Source organism: Heptranchias perlo, chromosome 21 (genome assembly GCF_035084215.1).
Source record: "Heptranchias perlo isolate sHepPer1 chromosome 21, sHepPer1.hap1, whole genome shotgun sequence".
In the NCBI taxonomy this organism is placed as follows: domain Eukaryota; kingdom Metazoa; phylum Chordata; class Chondrichthyes; order Hexanchiformes; family Hexanchidae; genus Heptranchias; species Heptranchias perlo.
The window spans coordinates 43,645,342-43,666,194 of NC_090345.1; the positions used below are offsets into that span (position 1 = coordinate 43,645,342).

Here is a 20,853-nt window from a genome sequence, read left to right on the forward strand (position 1 = left end):
GCAATGGCCAGGGAATAAACTGAGTGCAGCAACAAAAGATTCACTGAAACATGTAGACAAGGCAACAAAAGTTAACTATTGGAACTGAGAATGGCCTAACTATTACATCTCCTGGTGCAATGACTAGAGGTACCTTCTGTTTTCTTATATTGCAGTCATTACTTTATATTTCATGATACTGTTGTTACACGTTATACCACATCAGTTGCAAAACTGTATAATGTAAATCGTTCCAATAATATGCAAGCAGGCCTGCTCCACTGGAAATAGAAATGGGCCATCAGTGACTGGATGAATAAACATATTGAGCAGAATTTCCTCTTCAATATCTGGATGTGAAAGCATTGCATGAGTGGAGCCTGTACGGGAAAATCGGGTGGGCTGTGGGCTGTGATTTTCCTCTATATGCTCCACCCAATGTGATGCTTTGTGCCCAACTACTAGGGGAGGAAAGTCTGTCCCAGTATAAACCCGACTACTCGTAATGTCATTTTCTACGAGGAACCAGCAATTTTGAACCACTGTCTGCGAAGGAATGTTGACAGCATTCAGGTGAGCCTTCCTGAACTTAATGTGACACCTTGGGCAATAAAATTCCCTCCAGATTCAGTATTCAGCTGAGATTCCTGGCATGGCTGACTTTTTAACGTCAAGTCTCGATATTACTTCATACGAGACAATATCCTCAACAAGACTTGGGTCTCATAATATAATATGTTTTGTGATTTGACTGTCAGTGATACTTAAATTACAGTTGACTACCCTTCTTTCATTGATGCAACATCCTCCGGGATATGCATCATGTGCAGTCATTTTCCTGGCCTTTCCAGTGTCATTTTATTGTATTCATTCAGATATCAGCTATCTACGTTTAATAGCTATTCTCTGAAAAAATGTTTTAACACCAGTCCTGTAAACATAATCACAACAAACCAAAGGGACAGTCATCACCTCAGCGCAAAGTTAAAGATCTGATCCAAACACTTCAAAATAATTATCTTAAACTGCTTAATGATATTTTTAATCTGCCAGTTTAAATGGTACAACTGCTTCCCGGTGTACAGCGAGCAAGTTTACCATCAATATCCTTTCTATCAGCATTTAGTGGTCACAGGATTCCCATTAAGTGCTGTATGTTTTTCTAAAACAAAGGATCAGGGAAATTAAAGAAGGAGTCATAAGAATGTCGCAGAACAGGTGACTGGCTGAAGAACGGTGTGAAACATCAGCAACTATTCTCAAATTTCCTCGTTGCTAAACAGCAAGATCGATATGAAAGCCATTTGCCTGTTAAATTCAGATTACTTTGTGGCTATCTGGGATTAGGTTGAGCTAATCTTTGGTCTTAACTGAATCATGCGGTCTGGGTACATACAAAGTTCAACTGAACAGCGAGAGAAATTTCTGCTGGGATGCAATCAATCTGAATGGAGTTGAGCGGATTGCATGCAAGGCCATTGTAAGGGTGCTCATAGGGGCCACGTGCTTTCTAGTTTCTAGAATAGGGACATTCTTTAAAATGGAAGCCGAAAATAATTCAGTTTAACCTGTAGCCTGACAGAAATTACCAGCACTAAAACTAGGCGCTGCAAGGCACCGTATTTTAAGAGTCCTATTCTGCTGCAGAATCCCACATCCTCCCTTCACATGAATGAGCTTTGATTAGCAATGTGACAAGAACAGCCTTTAGTTAATTCTTTAATCTCTTCAGTTGAGCAACATTTTGACAATCCTCTCTCCCTTCTTAAAATGCCTTTTTACAATACATCCAATTCTGTTCATTTTGCCCTTTTCATTTAATTTCTTCTCTTTTTATCAATTATTTCAACAAGGCTGATGTTACATTAGCCATAGTACACTCATGCAAATCAGTGTCAAATACAACAACAACTTGCATTTATATAGCGCCTTTAATGTAGTAAAACGTCCTAAGGAGCTTCACAGGACCATTATCAAACAAAATTTGACACCAAGCCACATAAGGAGATATTAGGACAGGTGAGCAAAAGCTTGGTCAAAGAGGTAGGTTTAAAGGAGAGTCTTAAAGGAGCAGAGAGGTGTAGGGAGGGAATTCCAGAGCTTACATCCTAAACATGATGTGGAGATGCCGGTGATGGACTGGGGTTGACAATTGTAAACAATTTTACAACACCAAGTTATAGTCCAGCAATTTTATTTTAAATTCACAAGCTTTCGGAGATTTTCTCCTTCCTCAGGTAAATGTTTTCACATTTACCTGAGGAAGGAGAAAATCTCCGAAAGCTTGTGAATTTAAAATAAAATTGCTGGACTATAACTTGGTGTTGTAAAATTGTTTACAATTTACATCCTAAACAGCCAATGGTGGAGGTACACTAGCCATAGAACACTAATGCAAACCTGGGACAAATACAAGGGTTTGAAGGTACATTCTTTGTAGTACACAATTGTAAATTGGTCCCAAATAGGACACACGTGAAAAAGAGCAAGTTGACAGTTCCTGCATTCTTGTGAGTGAGTGGGAGATAATGCCAGGATCACAGGTTTACAGCATTGCTACAGTGGTTTGCTCCCACTGAACAAACGTCACCATCTTCCCATCAGGAGGTTTTACTTATATCATATGGATGAGCTCATAAACCATCTTTCACCCAATCTTATAGCTGTTATACGCTGACGCGGCAAACAATATTTTTTAAGTGTATAATATATATATATATTTCTTTTTTTGTACACATATACACACACACACACACTCTCATTGTTATACTTAGAAGGAGTGATGCGTGGCCTTAAATTCAACTCGATACACAGTGGAACATTCTAAACCTGAGTCTGCCACATCCTGCCCATTATGCTGGAGAACTTTGGCCTGAAAGGCAAGGTGGGTGAGGGTGTGGCCACTCTGTTTGGCTTTAATCTTGGCTCCATCTTTTAACTTGAGTAAAAACAGATTACAATCTACACTGCATTGTATGAATTGGACTGCTAGCTCCCTTAAAATGTGTTGAAGCAGGAAATTACATTTTTAGGCTATTGTTAGCATATCACTAAAATCAATGAGGTGTGTCGGGCATTGCGAAACTAACAGTAAGCTGCAATGCTCCTTTAAAAGGTATGTTTTTTAAAAATTATGTATTTCCCATTTTCTTCCTCCTTGAAAGCAACCACTTGCACTTCCCTCACCCAGGCGACCATTCTTCATGCGATCGTCTAGTCTGAGTGCTGGCAGAATGCTTGACCACTGAAGGAATCACAGCCGAACTCCATCCTGCCCTCACCTGACATCCACATCTGATTAACACTCAGGAGTTACTGGATGGCGATCAGGAGTGGGAACCCTGCTCGATTTCTCCTCTCCCTAGCCCAGGGATGCAGAGGTCGATTGTGACTCCTGCCCCAGCTAAGATCAGCTAACTCCTTACAAACCAACAACTGAACCCAGGACCTTTCGGGCCTGTTTTGACTCCACGCCACATTGTGCATTTACACGCATTCAGCACAGGGGGAGCGGTTTCTATTTTTTAAACTACTTTAATAGAAAGAATTTGCATTTATAAAGCGCCTTTCATAACCTCAGGACGTCCCAAAGTGCTTTACAGCCATGAAGTACTTTTGAAGTGTAGTCACTGCTATAATGTAGGAAACGCAGCAGCCAATTTGCACCCAGCAAGGTCCCACAAACAGCAATGAGATAATGACCAGATCATCTGTTTTAATGATGTTGGTTGAGGGATAAACATTGGCCAGGAAGCCGGGGTGAACGCCCCTGGTCTTCAAAATAGTGCCACGGGATCTTTTACGTCCACCTGAGAGGGCAGACAGGGCCTCGGTTTAACGTCTCATCCGAAAGACAGTGCAGCACCTCCTCAGTACTGCACTGGAGTGTCAGCCTAGATTTTGTGCTCAAATCTCTGGAGTGGGACTTGAACCCACAACCTTCTGACTCAGAGAACAGAGTGCTACCCACTGAGCCACAGCTGATATCAGCAGAGGTTTAGATTGCTATCTGAAACGGTCTTTGTAACGGTCGGATGTTTTTACTTTTTAAGCGCGCGTGGCCTCATTTATCCTGTCTTGAACAGCGAACAAACAAAAGAGGAATTTGGACAACAAGGAGCCAAATCCTAGGTACACCCAGAAAAGGATAAATTGGATAAAACCATCCCAGGTGACATGGCAGAGATATTGACTAGACTCTTCACAAGGAAGAACTGTAGACAAATTCCAGTCATAGCAAATAGGGCTAAGCAATCCGCAGCACGTAGAGAAGTTAGGAGGAAGAGTGCTATGCAGAAACTGGAAGGATTAAATATTCACCAGGTTCCTGAGCTAGAGGGAGGTACATCTTAGAATCCTCAAGGAATTAAAGGAGGAAATTAGTGATGCTTTGACTGATGTTGCTCAGACCTCCAGCGATACTGGAGTAGACCGTGAGGAATGGAGGATGGCAAACGTGGTTCCATAAACCAAGAACAGAGTACGGCAGAAACCTAGTATTTACTGGTGAGTTAATCCAATATCTCCAGTGGACAAAATGTTTTTGAAGGCATTCTATGACATGCTACAAATGAACATTCAAAGCACTGTTATCATAGTGAGCAATCAGCATGGTTCTAGAAGTAATAAGTCATGCCTTACAAATCTACTCGAATTCTCTGAGAGGTAACTAAGCTGGTGATGAGAGTAATCCAGTAGACGCAGTTTATTTGGATGTTTGAAGACATCTCAAAGTTCTTCATGTGAAACTAGGTAAGGTTAAGGGTCATGGAAAAGTTGGCCAATTGACTAGACAGATTAAGAATTGGCTTAGCAACAGAAGATGGGTTATTGGAAATGCTCTGCCAAGGATAAAACAACAAGAGTTGTTCTGGGGGCCCTGCTGTTTACTGTAATCGTAGAATGAATAATCATCCGTGGACTCTGGGTACAGCGTGGGTTTCATGAGCCAAACGGCCCTTTCTTGCTTCGGAGTTTCTTGTGTATCCTCACACATCAATGCGATCGTGAGCTGACACAGCCTGAGCCACTTGTGCAGCCCACCTGTGCACACAAGGCCTTACAGGTGTGCTGTTTTAGGCCAACAGATCATATATGCAAAGTCCCACTAATGAAATGCCACCTCACTGAAGATCGTCTCACGGTTACCGTTGACAGTGTCAACAGAAAGAAAAGATAAACTGAGCCTGTCTGATTTATCACTACTCATCCTGTTTCAGCTTTCATTCGAGGTTTTCTTGTTGGAAGCTGGTCCGCCAATGTATTTTGCCATGGAATGGTAGGGCACACGTGCGTAGCTGGGATCTTCCACCCGATCGGTCCGTGATTTCAGGTGAGTAGTCAGGGAGAGGGTCGAGCAGAACTACCTCCAACTGGTGGGACAGGACAACCGAAACATTATGCTTTTCTTCCTACCAAGGGTGCTGTCTTAGCATCTAGCAATGTCATTGTTGTTGTGGAGAAAAAAATATATAAAAAGGAAAAAAAAACCCAAAGTTTAGTCAGCTTGAAAATTTATCCACGTGAAGCTATTACATTTCACGCATCGTGCTGGATAGCGTGAACTGCGACTTACCCAGAATGGATGGGGCTGGAAACGAGGTTGACGTTGTCTAGTGTATCTGCCGTCCAGCTGAACCTTTTCAAAGAGTCGCTGTCATACTCTCTAGAAACTGCGAGGTGCTACAACAAAAATATTGAGAGAGGAAAAAATATTGAGTCATGAAGCTACAAATGTTTTGATGCATCATAGCCAGTAAAAAAAAGACAATGATTTCTATTCCTCCAAAATTCAGGGTTTTATAGGATTAGGCCAGTCAGCCCCCTCGAGCCTGCTCCGCCATTCAATTAGCTTGTGACAGATCTGTACCTCAACTCCATTTTCCCCGCCTTTGCTCCATATCCCTTGAAACCCTTACCCAACAAAAATGAACACAACTAACTTCAAAAAACATCAAGGATTATTACACAATCATATTGTGGGCTGAATCCAGTAGTGTTCAGATGGTGAGAGCTAATGCAATATTATATGGGCATGAGGAAATACATTTCACCAAAAAGCTGTGCTATTAAACCTTCCCTTGCCATTTTTATAGGCTTGCGTTCGCAAAATCGCCAACCCCAAATTCATTTGCAACTGCAACATTGATAAGCCACCAGTTTCAGCTAGTCAGTTTATACAAGACATCTGAACTAGGGTCGTATGTGTTTTAGGAAGGACCAGAAAGGCATGGCAGGAGGTGGTTGATAATACCTTTAGTTAACAAAAATCTACGGGATATGGGGCTAAGGTGGGTTTATAGAGTTAGGTCACAGACCAGCCATGATCTCATTGAATGGCGGAACAGGCTCGAGGAGCTAAATCGCCTACTCTTGTTCCTATGTTCCTATTATTAGTTACAGAGGGACTGGTTACAAGAGTTGGATGCTGGAAGTGGTATGGAATCTCTGAATAGAATTAAAAGGACAGTAAAGGGATAAAGCTCTGAATAGGACTATGCTACAGGCCACCAAAGAATCAAAGGGAGGCTGATACAGTTTTGTGCGAGATGATAAGACAGCTGAGTGCCAAGTCTTCAGGTGTAATCCTGGCGGATTTCAATCTTCCTCATATTGACTGGAGGGGACAACAGAGACAGTCTGCATCTGAATGAGAATTTATTGAAATTATGGTTCCGAGAACAGTTCGTTAAAGAACCCACAAGGGCGAATGCAATATTAAATTTAGTTCTAATGAATGAGTGCACAATATGCAATACAGAAGAGAGGGAGCATTTGGGGTCTAGTGACCATAATGTTCTGACATTCAGGGTAGACATGGGGGGAGAAAATAAAAGGAAGTCAATTAAAAAGCAAAATTTCAAATAAGCTGATTTTAAGGGGACGGCAGAATGCATGGGAATGGTAAAATGGGACGAGTTAGTGGAAGGAAAAGATGTGGAAGGAAAGTGGAACAACTTCAAAGGGATCGTTTTTAAAGATGCAAAAGGAATTTGTCCCTGAAATAGGTCAGGGACAGAATATTTGAGTTAAGACCAGTTTGGCTCACTACAAATTGTGAAAGGCTTTAGGGAGAAAGAGAAAACATACAACATTTTTAAATGTTCAGGAAAGGAGCAGGATAGGGAGATCTATAAAGATTGGAATGGCAAGAAACGGATAAGGGCTACAAAGAGGGATCACAAGGAAAATATAGCTGGAAACACAGGGCAGAATGATAAAACATTCTTGAAGTAGGTCAGGAGTAAACAAAGGGTGTAAAGAGGGGACGGCCCACTAAAAAAATGGCAATGGGGAAAATGGTATCCGAATACAGAGAAATTGCTGAAGGAACTGTTACTTTTCAACAGTGTTCAATAAGAAATAGGGGGAGAAATGGCAGAATTGGAGCTACAGTTTAAAGGCGAATGTAGACTGAAAATATTCTAAATCACAAAGACAGGACATATTGGGAAGGTTATTGAAGTTCAATGTGGATAAAGCTCCTGGTTGACAACTTTCATCCCCGATTTCTGAAGGAATTGGGAGTTCCCTTGCGAATATTTTTCAGAGTTCACTGGACTCAGGTCAAATCCCAGAGGTATGGAAAATAGCAAATGTGACTCCCACCTTCAAAAAAGGGCGGGGTGAACAATCAAATTATAGACAAGTAAGCCTTACTTCCACCATTGGGAAAGTGTTTGAAAGTATTACGAGGAATAATATAAGGGAGCACCTTAAGGGGCATCAGCTAATCCGAGACAATCAGCCTGGTTTTAGGAGAGGGAAATCATGCTTGACTTTCTTTGGGATGCCAGACCTAGTAGATAGGGGAGAGACAGTGGATGTTATCTACCTGGACTTCAGGAAGGCATTTGACACTGTCCCACATAATAGGCTACTACATAAGGTCCAAGCCCATGGGATGGATAGGAATGTATCAAATGGATTGGCAAATGGTTGGATGGTAGACAATCAGTAGTAGAGCATGGGCAGGTATCTGGTTGGCAGCCAAATACCAGTGGAGTGTCACAAGGCTGAGTGTTGGAGAAGTGACTAAACTGTCCAAATTTCCAGATGACGGGAGCAGTGGCAAATGATGAATATCGATATCAGCTGTATGGCCAAGTGGGAAATACTTTTCTATACCATTACTGTAACAACATAGGTCCACTGTAATTTGTGAAGCATTAACTTCGTTCTTTTACTTTTTAAAAATTCGTTCATGGGATGTGGGCGTCGCTGGCGAGGCCGGCATTTATTGCCTATCCCTAATTGCCCTCGAAAAGGTGGTGGTGAGCCACCTTCTTGAACTGCTGCAGTCCGTGTGGTGAAGGTTCTCCCACAGTGCTGTTAGGAAGGGAGTTCCAGGATTTTGATCCAGCGACGATGAAGGAATGGCGATATATTTCCAAGTCAGGATGGTGTGTGACTTGGAGGGGAACGTGCAGGTGGTGTTGTTTCCATGTACCTGCTGCTCTTGTCCTTCTAGGTGGTAGAGGTCGTGGGTTTGGGAGGTGCTGTCGAAGAAGCCTTGGCGAGTTGCTGCAGTGCATCCTGTGGATGGTACACACTGCAGCCACTGTGCGCCGGTGATGAAGGGAGTGAATGTTTAGGGTGGTGGATGGGGTGCCAATCAAGCAGGCTGCTTTGTCCTGGATGATGTCGAGCTTCTTGAGTTTTGTTGGAGCTGAGCTCATCCAGGCAAGTGGAGAGTATTCCATCACACTCCTGACTTGTGCCTTGTAGATGGTGGAAAGGCTTTGGGGAGTCAGGAGGTGAGTCACTCGCCGCAGAATACCCAGCCTCTGACCTGCTCTTGTAGCCACAGTATTTATATGGCTGGTCCAGTTAAATTTCTGGTCAATGGTGACCCCCAGGATGTTGATGGTGGGGGATTCGGCGATGGTAATGCTGTTGAATGTCAAGGGGAGGTGGTGAGACTCTCTCTTGTTGGAGATGGTCATTGCCTGGCACTTGTATGGCTCGAATGTTACTTGCCGCTTATCAGCCCAAGCTTGGATGTTGTCCAGGTCTTGCTGCATGCGGGCTCGGACTGCTTCATTATTTGAGGGGTTGCGAATGGAACTGAACACTGTGCAATCATCAGCGAACATTCCCATTTCTGACCTTATGATGGAGGGAAGATCATTGATGAAGCAGCTGAAGATGGTTGGGCCTAGGACATTGCCCTGAGGAACTCCTGCAGCAATGCCCTGGGGCTGAGATGATTGGTCTTCAACAACCACTACCATCTTCCTTTGTGCTAGGTATGACTCCAGCCATTTATGCAGTGGATACAGTTAATAACTTTATGCCATGACATCAGAATTTTATTGTAACTTTACTAAGTAATGTTTATTTTCACCACAGACAGTCCATATTAGAGGAGATGTGGTTTTATATTGCGCCTTTAACATCGTAAAACATCCCAAGGCGCTTCACAGAAGCGTAATCCTGTGTGGCAATGAATTGCCTTTGAAATTCTGAAGGTGATGGTGAGCCACTTTCTTGAACCACTGCAGTCCATGTGGAGTACATTCATCACACGGATTGCAGCGGTTCAAGGGCAACTCGCGATGGGGAATAAATGCCCGCCTTGCTAACAACACCCATATCTCAAGAAGAAATTTTAAAAATCAGATACAAACTTGGCACGAGCCAAAGAATGAGACATTGGAACAGGTGACCAAAAGCTTGGTCAAAGAGGTGGGTTTTAAGGAAGAGAGGTGGGGAGGCGGAGAAGTCCAGGGAGGGAATTCCAGAGATTAGGGCCTAGATGGCAGAAGGCAGGGCTGCCAACGGTGGGAAGAAGGGAGTGGAGGATGCAGAAGAGGCCAGAATTGGAGTTCTCAGGGAGAAGGTTGCAGAGATAGGGAGGGGTGAGGCCATGGAAGGATTTGAACATGAGGATGAGAATTTTAAATTCGAGGCATTGGTGGACCGAGAGCCAATGTCGGTTAGCAAGCATTTATGTGAGGTCACAAGCACACCGTCCATGTGCTGCTTTATTACTCCAATAGTTACGGTACTACAGTGTGCAAAGCACACCACATAAACTTAAAGGGCAACAAGCTTGGAGGGGGAGGAAGGGTAACAGAGACTAATTTTCCAACAGAATTCTCTAGGCTTAGTTCAAATGAGTATTTTGAAAACTAATGCTTTAATTTAAAAGGCATAATTATTGTGGGATTACGTTGCTCAAGACTGTTAAATGATGCACATTTCTTTTCAACATTTTGCAACAGTTAGTCTGTTTAATTGAAAAGGGAAAAAAGTTTACTCTGATGTCAATTATAGTAACTCAGGCAGGTCGCCAGGTGGTAAGCTTTGTACTTCTACACAATGATAGAGGTCCATTCCTCATGGATTAAGTCAAATCCTAGGAAAAGAGGAAGGATTTTGGTAAGGAAAACAAAGTGAAAATAGGAGAGAAAAAAATGTACAGCCATCTTAAAATTTAACGGGTGAGAGTGGTGACACAAATATTACAACAAACTCAAGAGAGGTAACTAATAACCAGCTATCTACACTAATCAAATAATGGATTTGGAAAATTCACAGACTGCAAAATGCCGTTAAGACAGAAACCACGTGACAGGAGCGAGGGTGAGGTGTTTCTGAACAATGTGATCGAGGTGTTCAGAATTATGAAAGTTTGTGATAAGGCAAAGAGGGAAAAACTGTTTCTACTTGTTAGTGAGTTGGGAACTAGAGGGAATGGGCAAAGGGGCTCCTTCTGTGCTGTGAAACTGTATGATTCTAACCCCACCATCTGGAAACTAAAATGTTTATAGCAAATTAAACATTAGGCCCAACAATTTTTTAAAAATGCAATTGTGCAAAATGTAATAGTGTTAAATTTAATCTCGCTGGCTTTAATAGCAAGCTAGCAGAAAGCAATTGCTTACCTTCAATGACTTGCTCACTATTGGTCCATCCATGGAAAGTGCAAGCTCTGGTAGGAAACCCTGCTGAACCAGGAGGAAAATCAGAGTTGCCCTTTAACCTCAACACCCTCTCTCTCAGGATCCTGAGAGCTGGCAAGTACGAAGGCTGTGCCAGCAGAGAGAAGGGATACTTCGGGGAAGGTGGTTTAAAATTTAGGGAAATGCAGCCTCCCCTGTTACCGATCCCTGGTTTGAGTTTGCATGCTTGCTCGAGACTGGATATATACCGTTTGCAACAATAAGGGGAGATTTTCTCTCTGTGTAGTTAAACTGTAAATGTTCTTTATAAATGCACTTGCAATTTTACTACACGCAGAGCAAGGCTGTCGCCCAGTAACAAGTTCTTGAAAAAAAAAATCTTAGCCCCATCAACATTGCATTCCATTTTGTTTGGACTTTGTCCCCAGGTGATGCACTGTTCCCCTGATGTTGAATTTGTGCGACTACATGATATGGCAGTAAGTGCCTCCAAGTCAGGAAACCTCCTACAATCAAGAGGGGGCCCACGGTTCATTTGCCAGACGACTCTGCTTATGTTAAACTGGCTGTTTCCCCATGAACCTATAATAATTACAAGTGATTGTTGAAATTTGGTAAGTACAACAGTTGTTTCTTCCTTCCCGTTACCCTGGCTTTGCAGCTAGGCTATCAAGCAAGTGATGTAATGATTAGAAAAATGGGAAACCAAAACATGTGTTCTTTGTCCCAAGTATTCAAGATATAATGCATTACCTTGGAGTTTAGTTTTACATGCACGTGTTGCCAGATTAATTTGTAGCAGCGTATAACATTCCAGGGCATATTATGGGCAAATGCTGGAAATTTACAACAGAAGGTCCTAAAGTTACAACTTTTGTTGCCAAATATCTGAATATCAATGTTTTTGAACTGTACAAAAGTGACTGGATGTTATAAAAGTGATGCATTACTGTTTAAAACTTTTGCACTTTATACAGTTTTATTAACTGCTCCTCCTAACTCATCAGGCATGTCCTGCCAAGATGTTATCAGACGCTGACCCACCCACTTCCAATTGGTTCTTCCCTCTTTCCCTCCAGTGATATACATGCAACTAGGGCTCCTGGAAAGTGAGGGGTGGGGGAAGAGGGAGAAGTACTGGACCCTTAAAATAAGTTATCAAACACTGCGATCTTCAGCTGGATGGGGCAGTAGCTTGCACTGAATAATGTTGAAAAATCAGAAGCATTATTTTGATCTTAATTCAAACTGCGAGTCGCTAGTGTTTAAAATTTAGTCCTAAAATTGCATATAGGGTTTTACCACCTTAATATTGCAGAACCAATTCTACCTGAAATAGTCTTTGTGATGCACTGAGGCATCCGATAGTCTGGAATCTGCCTGAATTATAATGAGGCCGTTTTCAGAGCATCAGTGGTAACTGAGTAGCAGCAGTACAGGTACACGATAACAAGGTACATAGTTATTATGGCACAGGGCTGGCAACCCAAAGGTCACTAGTTCAAATCCCACCACGGCAAGCTGTAAAACTGAATTCAACAGATCTAGTCATTTGTGGGCTGGCACCAGATAAAATGCCCATCGTAAAAACCCAACTGGTTCACTAATGTCCTTCAGGGAAGAGAACCTGCCACCTACTTCCTGGTCCGACCTACACATGACTCCAGCCCGACCCTATGTGGTTGACTCTTAATGCCCTCGGGGTAACTAGGGATGGGCAATAAATACTGCCCAGTTGGTGTCACGCACATCCAAGATCAAATAGCCTTCCCCTGCATTGAGAGAACGTCTGCAGTGGGGAGTTGGGAATTTAAATCAATGCAGGCCAGCACCAGGACTACGCAGGGACTAAAAATGCTGGGGCTGGATGACGTGGCACCAAGTGCCATGAAGCTGGGATTACTATCACTGGCAACTCGGTAATATAAAGGGGGTATTAGATAAGGTCCATTTAGCCCAGCTTGTGGATGGCTAAATTCAGAAGTTTGCAGAATGAATGTCTGAATAACAGCTATGCCTCATTATTGGGATTTGTGAAAGATTATTAAAACTGAGTGTTACAGTACACAAACAATGGAATAATGAGGTAATCCAGTGAGAAGAAAAGGGCTTGGGGGGCGGGGGAACTCCACCTCCTTAGAGAATCCATGCAAAGGGCACTTTTTGTCACCTTACTCTCAAATTGCTTATTCTTAATGTAAGCAGGGAATTATCTTTGCCCAGCGTCATTATGTCTCATCACAGCAGGAGAAGCCAGTGGCTAAAGTGCCATGTCTTTGATGAACAATTGGGCTTTATCATTCCAGACTTCTCTAGAACAATGCAAGAAGAAGAAGGGACTTTGTGTGGATTGAGCTGTTCTCAACAAGTTGCATCGTTAACAGCAGCAAGTGTTTCCCAAGTTCTGCCAAATATTGTCACAGCAAACTCAACGTAAATCAAAGACTGGCAGAGAGCTTGCTGCAAATCTTAAAACTGATGAATGTTATCATCTCACTGAGCTGCAGTCTATAGGATTGGCAGTTTGCAAAAGGCTGATACAACTATTCCCACCCTGAATGCTTTAGAGAAAAATATCTTATCCTATCTATTCACACATTAAGGCAAATAACGAGGCTTCAAAATCAACAGTTGGAATTGGCTGATTGAGTGGTTTGTTGAGAAAGGAGCATGAATTGAAGTCAATGCATCTTCCACATGTGCTCAATTAGATAAACCAAACAGTGAAAACAGGGTGAGCACTAGAACGATAAGACGGCAATTGCCTCCCTTAATGGATGTCAAATGCAAACGGTAGTTCTCTCAGTCTGTGGCAATCTCAACTGGCAAGGCAGCGCACAACAGCTAGCTAGCTGTGTAATGTGAAAGAGAAGCTATCGTTTGGCCCCGTACACACACACACTACATCGAAAGCACAGCCAGCGCCATTTGAAGTCGTACTTTAAAGCGTGCGATAAGATACAATTTCATAGGCATCTAGTATTTAGATCTACACTTACCGACTCCTTTGTCAGCTCTTCAATCATGATGCTATCCCTTGCATACGGACTTCTGTTCAGCGAGTATGACCTATCCGAACTGAAGGAGCGGAGGCTGATGTGTTTACAAGTTACCAATCAAGGGGTAGATGATAATCAGACGGGCAGAGGGGAGAAAAAAAAACTAATTAATGCATGCAGCTTCCAGGGGGGTGGGGGGCTCATGAAAGGAAACCCACCAACAGCACCCAAAAGAAAACAACAAAACTAGAGCAACAAAAAAAAAACCTTTTTTGCAGAGAGATCACTTTGAAGCAGATCAAAAGGCAAAAGTCTTTGTTTTGATGAACTCAAACAAAAGGTTGAAATTACCAAAAAGGAGGGACTAAGACTGACGTTGAACAAAAGCTGTGTGCCACCCCCCAGATTTTACACTGCGTGATTACCATTCCAAATAAGGTTTAAAATTGGCTGCAACAGGGACTCCCATCTAAATCCTGACTGAAATTTTAGGCAAGTGTGTACCTCATTAACCCTTTCAACAGCAGAGAGCTCGACTCTTGAACCAGTCAGTTATTTGTTAGTCCAGGTTCTGCCTTGCACAATGGACCACTGCACTTTCTTCAAGCAAAAAACATTTTAATACCACGTGGCATTTTTGTATTAAAAAGAGGCTCAATGTGAATTTGAACAAATGAAAAAACATTAACTGCAAAAATCAACTTGTTGGATAATTTGAAATTAGGGATTTGTTTACTAGGAACATACCACACCTGGCTCTTGTGAAGGTTAAATCTGTGAGGCTAACTGCATTGCAACCAGCTTGTGTATTAACCATGCAGTAACAGCAACTTGCATTCATACAGCGCCTTGAACGCAGTAAAATATCCCAAGGCGCTTCAAAGCAGCGTTATCAAACAAATTGTGACACCGAGCCAAATAAGGAGATATCAGGACAGGTGACCTAATGCTAGGTCAAAGAGGTAGGTTTTAAGGAACATCTTAAAGGAAAAGAGAGAGGTAGAGAGTAGGAGAGGTTTAGAGATAGGGGAAAAAACAAATCTATCTCAGGAGTCTCAGCTAACGTAGGCACAACTGTTACTCCTCAGTCAGGATTGAAAAGGCTGTCATTGAGTGATCAGATTGACCCAGGGCCGTTTCACAACCTGTACCCCCCCCCCGGGACGATTTGAAAAAGAGTTGTTACCTGCAAAATATCAATAATTGCATTTTTTCTTCCCTCGCCTAAAACCTTACTTTGGGTTTCAATTTGAAAACTTTTTAATTATCGGCCTTTCAAAATGGAGAGGGATTCCCAGAAATGGCCAAAGGTTAAAAATTATAAAAATAGTGGGCAGTCTCTGGTGAAGAGCGACACAACTTTTAAAAAAAATTAGTTAGTTAGTTTTATATTAAAAAAACTACACTGATGAACTTAAGGTTAAGCTTTCGGAAGAAAATGACCCTGTCTGGAATCCTTGGGTAAAAGCTGCCTCGGCAGCTGCCTATAGTCTGGTGCTGGCAGCTGGTTCTACTTGAGCAGTCCAATCCTGGTCAGTGCGCATACAAACACACACACCCACAGTTGAACGCAGATACAACTTGTTTCTTATTTTGTTTTCTGCACGTGGTGTTCAAACTTTGCTCCACTGCAATGAATCGCACAGAAACTCCACGTGTTTCCATCCTTGTGTGGGCAAAAGGGAATCGAAAAGAAAGACTTGCATTTATGCAGCACCTTTCACAACCTCAGGATGTCCCAAAGCGCTTTACAGCCAATGAAGTACTTCTGAAATGTAGTCACTGTTGTAATGTAGGGAACGCTGCAGCCAATTTGCGCACAGCAAGATCCCACAGACAGCAATATGATAATGACCAGATCATCTGTTTTAGTGATGCTGGTTGAGGAATAAATATTGGCCAGGATACCGGGGAGAAGTTCCCTGCTCTTCTTCGATATAGTGCCATGGGATCTTTTACATGAGGGGGCAGACGGAGCATTCCCTCAGTACTGCGCTGGAGTGTTGACCTAAATTTTGTGCTCAAGCCTCTGGAGCGGGACTTGAACCCACAACCTTCAGAGGTGAGTGTGCTACCACTGAGCCACGGCCTGACACAATCGAGCCCCAAGTGTTGCTACAGTTTCAAGCAGCAGCACATAAACGAGCCATTTTGAATACATTTCTTTGCTGGGATGACAGTAAGTTCCAGCTGTTTTAAGGCAAGACATGGGAAGATATCTTAAAGCAGTGCTGCCAACTGCAAAGCACATTTTCCCAATACTACATAGTCCAGTGTAAAATATGGGCATTGAACAAAATGCGGTTTTAAAAACTTCTTCACAGCCCTAACATTGTCTGTCAATTAACATTTTTACACAGCTAAGGAATGCGCTCACTGCACATAATATTCTGAGTCTGCAAGTAAATATCCTGATGGTATCTGTCAGGGTTATGCTAACACTGCAAAGCCTGTAAATTTTCAAATGAAACCAAACATAATTAAAATAAACCACCGAATCTTTATAACTCAAATGATGTGAAGGCAAAAACAGGGCCCAAAAGTGCTCACTTGCCCTTCTGAATCAAGACGGTGCCCCTGGAAGATACATACAATCGCAGTCTTAAAAACTAGCCCACCGACTGCGACGCAAAAGCGACAGCAAATCATAGAGGACTAAGTATCGTTAGCACCAAATATTACACCAGTGCTTTAAGGGTTAACATCATTGCCAGCAAGGGACTGAAAGCAGCAGGGCTGATCATGTAGGTCTCCGCAGTTTGTTACAAAGCATGGATATTTCCATTCACAAAGTTCTCCACAAACATTGAAAACGCAACAACACTCGGCAAAATCTGGATCACGTTAAGTGATGTAGGACATTCAAATCACAAACCTTTGCCATTAAATGATTCTACACATGTTTTAGATCAATAGGATTATTCAAATAAAATTACTAGGAACGTTTTCTTGTTGCAAACGGCCAATTGATATTTTTTCAATGCTCCCTGTGTCGACCTCAGAAAATAAGTACTGCGATTTTTTTTTAAAAAGAAGATACTTCAGTTCATTTTAATTAGCTTGTGTGCTGAATGACACAGCACAGACAGTCTAGGTGGGGAGAGTGGATAGAAAAAGAAGAGAATTTAATTATTTCATGCTGCTATAGACCCTCCTGAACATGAGGCAAGGAGCTTAAAAAAAAATTGGCCGGAAAAAAAATACAAGGAATCTGATAGCTTGGGAGACTGTGTAGAGATGTAAAAGTTTGTAAAAATAAGAGAGACGCTGGAAGTAAGATTGTTGAGAACATTTCAAGTAAAAATAAACAGTTTTTCTAATGTCTATAGGTAGTGAACAAAGAGTGAATACATTGGGACATGAGGGGCAAAGAAGTAATAGAGTTAGTATAGTTTCGTCACATCTATCTCTGCTCAGGAAAAGGGAACAATTGTCCAAATCAGAGAATAGGTTTTCAGGAATGGCAGAGAAGGTACTCAGCAGTCTCTAGATAATGACAGATATGGACGGTTATTAAAAAGCAACACGCTCTTAAAATAGACAAAGTACCTGGTTTGGACGCCATGTTTAAAGCAGTTGGGATCTGAAATTGGTCAAGTTTTGACTGACACCATTTTAAGCTTGCTAAACCCGGGAGTGATTCCTGTGATTGGAAAGGGATCTCACATACTGCATTAACTAAAAATGAACAACAGCCATACCCGGAAACTCTCGACTGAGAAGTTTACCCTCTGTTGTAATTGTGGATTAACAGTTAACATACAAATGGTGCATGTGATCTCCTGGACTGGTTTTGGTCACCTGAGGGGGCCGGAGTAGGATTTTCCAGATTTTTTTTTGCCTTATTGGACCTGTTTTTTCCCCTCTCCCAGGAGATTACGTGGTCGGGAGCGGGGGTCGGGGGGGAGGGGTACTGGGCACGGTGCAAAGAGTGTTTAGGTATGATGCTCCAGCCATCGTGGTATGGGGCAGGCTTGATGGACCAGCTGGTCTTTTCTTGCCAGTCATTTTCGTATGTTCCTAAGGAAAAATGTTTGAAACAATTCTAAGGGATCCTGTGGGTAAATATTTGGTAAAGCACAGCCTGTCAAGTCAGCCAGTACAGACTCAGGAAGCAGAGGTCATGCTCAACTAACTTGCTGTAGTGTATTATGGACAAGGGAAATGCAGTCAATGTGATACACTTGGGATTTTCAGAATGCTTTTGATAAGGTTCCACATTGGAAAGGCTAAGAAGTCACAGAATGGGAGGTAAATTATGGTGCCAGATAGAGAATAGGCTTAACAATAAGAAACAGAGGGCACCTATAAATGGGAACGTCAAATAGGAAAGGAGTTATCGGCAGGATTCCCCAGGAGCATACCTCTCAATCTACCAACTCGAAAATCAGGAGCACATGTCCCAAACATCCGGGATTTTCATTTTATTTTACTAAGCATTGAGCCACAAATATTTAAACAATCTAATATTTTCATTTTTGTAATGTATGTTTCTAATTATTGTAGAGATTTGTTATGGTTTTCACTAATCCAAGTAAAGGAAGTTTCCATCTGTGCTTCATTTGTTTTTTCCCCACACTTCTCACTCAGAGGGACAAATACCATATTATAATTTGTAGCTACATGGCTTAAGCCATAAATTATATCTATCCGTTTAAATGTTTTGAAAGCCTTTATCGCACTCTAGATGCCACACTCTCTCCATGAAAGATCAACAATTCGCAACTGAACAATCTTTAAAAAAAGACTTGAATTTATATTAGTGCCTTTCACAGGACGTCGCAAAGTGCTTCACAAGCATCGAGTACTTTTGATGTGTAGCCACTGTTATAGTGTAGGACACGTGGCAGCCAATTCGTGCACAGCAAGCTCCCACAAACAGCAATGAAACAAATGACCAGATCATCAAATGACGACACCTCCGACAGTGCAGGACTCCCTCAGATCCAACTGTGACTCTGAGGTGTGATGGACACATGCCTGATGCAAGGCTTTTTATATGTACTAACCAATCTCCCATGGCATTGCTTATGAGTAATTTGGGATCTAAAGCACGGTTGTAATGTTTATCTGCTAACGTGGCCTGCAAATGTAAGGCCACTCTTATAGGAAACTAGTCTAAATAGATCTTGATGACAAGTGGAAGTTAATTATTGTTGTTACTGTAAGTTTCTGTAGATTGGCAGCCAATTGGTTCATTTCTGTACTATCTCAAAAACCTTTCCTGGTTATCTCGGGGTTCAGAAAAAACCAGCAGGAATCACTCGGTTTCTTTCTCTTTCTGTATATGTATTTTTTTTAGTTTCAGCCGTGGCTCAGTGGTAGCATTCTCATCTCTGAGTCAGAGGGTTGCGAGTTCAAGTCCCACTCCAGAGAATTGAGCACATAATCTAGGCTGGCACGCCAGTACAGTATTGAGGGAGTGCTGCACTGTCGGAGGTGCTGTCTTTCGGATGAGATGTTAAATCGAGGCCCCGTCTGCCCTCTCAGATGGATGTAAAAGATCCCATGGCACCATTTGAAGAGGAGCAGAGGAGTCTGGCCAATATTTACCCCTCAACCAACACCTAAAAAAATGATTTGGCCATTTATCTCTTTACATATGATGGAGAAGATAGTAAGGACAGACTTACAGAGAGTAAGACTGAAACAATAAGAGTCAGAGTGGCAGATACCACAACACGTAAAGTCGTATATAGAGTGAAAAACAAAGACAGAGAAGATGACGCAAAAATAATTCAAGAGTGGGAAAGACAGCTGCAAGAAGAGAGTTTTAAAAAAAAATCCATGAGTGACATCATGACAGTCAACCAATAGATGATCGATGATATTACACTCTGGCAGTTATCGCATAGAATGTACAGGACAGAAACAGGCCATTCAGCCCAACAAGTCCATGCCGGTGTTTATACTCCACACGTGCCTCCTCCCTCCCTACTTCATCTAACCCTATCAGCATATCCTTCTATTCCTTTCTCCCTCATGTGTTTATCTAGCTTCCCCCTAAATGCATCTATGCTAGCCACCTCAATTACTCCTTGTGTACCGAGTTCCACATTCTAAACACTCTATGAGTAAAGAAGTTCCCTCTGAATTATCCTACTGGATTTATTAGTGATTATTTTATATTTATTAGTTCTGGTCTCTCCGCAAATGGAAACGTCGACTCTATATCTACCCTATCAAACCCTTTCATAATCTTGAAGACCTCAACCAGGCCACCCCTCAGTCTTCTCTTTTCTAAAGAAGAGTCCCAGCCTGTTCAATCTTTCCTGATAAGTATAACCTCTCAGTTCTGGTATCATCCTAGTAAATCTTTTTTGCATCTTCTCCATTGCCTCGATATCCTTTTTATAATATGGAGAGCAGAATTGTTCACAATACTCCAAGTGTGCTCTAACCACAGTTCTATACAAATTTAACATAACTTCCCTGCTTTTCAATTCTACCCTTCTAGAAATCAACCCCAGTGCTTTGTTTGCTTTTTTATGGTCTTATTAAACTATGTCGCTACTTTTAGTGATTTGTGTATCTGTACCCCCAGATCCCTCCGCTCCTCTACCCCATTTAGACTCCTATTTTCCAAAGAGTATGTGGCCCCCTTAGTCTTCCTACCAAAATGTACCACCTCACACTTATCTCTATTGAAATTCATTTGCCAATTCCACGCCCATTCTGCAAGTTTATTTTGCTGCAGTCCCCCTCAGTATTAACTATACCCCCCCATTTGGTGTCGTCCACAAATCTTGAAATTGTACTTTCGATTCCCAAGTCCAAATTGTTTAGGCAAATAGTGAACAGTGGTCCCAGCACCGATCCTTATGGAACACCACTTCCCATCTTTTGCCAGTCTGAGTAACTACCTTCAACCCCTACTCTCTGTTTTCTGATTTGTAGCCAGCTTGCTAGCCATTCTACTACTTGTCCCCTAACTCCATACGCTCTGACCTTAGTCATGAGTCCACTAT

The 20,853-nt window shown here is 42.1% G+C and overlaps 1 protein-coding gene across 3 annotated transcripts in view; it reads right to left on the bottom strand.

Annotated features, from left to right (window-relative positions):
• ank3b (ankyrin 3b) overlaps nucleotides 1-20,853 on the bottom strand; it is a 467,733-nt gene that overhangs the window by 72,841 nt on the left and 374,039 nt on the right. For 2 of the 3 annotated variants that reach the window (XM_068002595.1, XM_068002596.1), the window contains 2 exons: nucleotides 13,886-13,979; nucleotides 5,555-5,661 (listed from right to left, as the gene is read on the bottom strand). In XM_068002595.1, the coding sequence (XP_067858696.1) occupies nucleotides 5,555-5,661; nucleotides 13,886-13,979 (201 nt within the window). Of the gene's footprint in view, nucleotides 1-5,554; nucleotides 5,662-10,868; nucleotides 10,932-13,885; nucleotides 13,980-20,853 lie in introns of all 3 variants that reach the window. The other variant, XM_068002597.1, reaches the window with a different exon arrangement.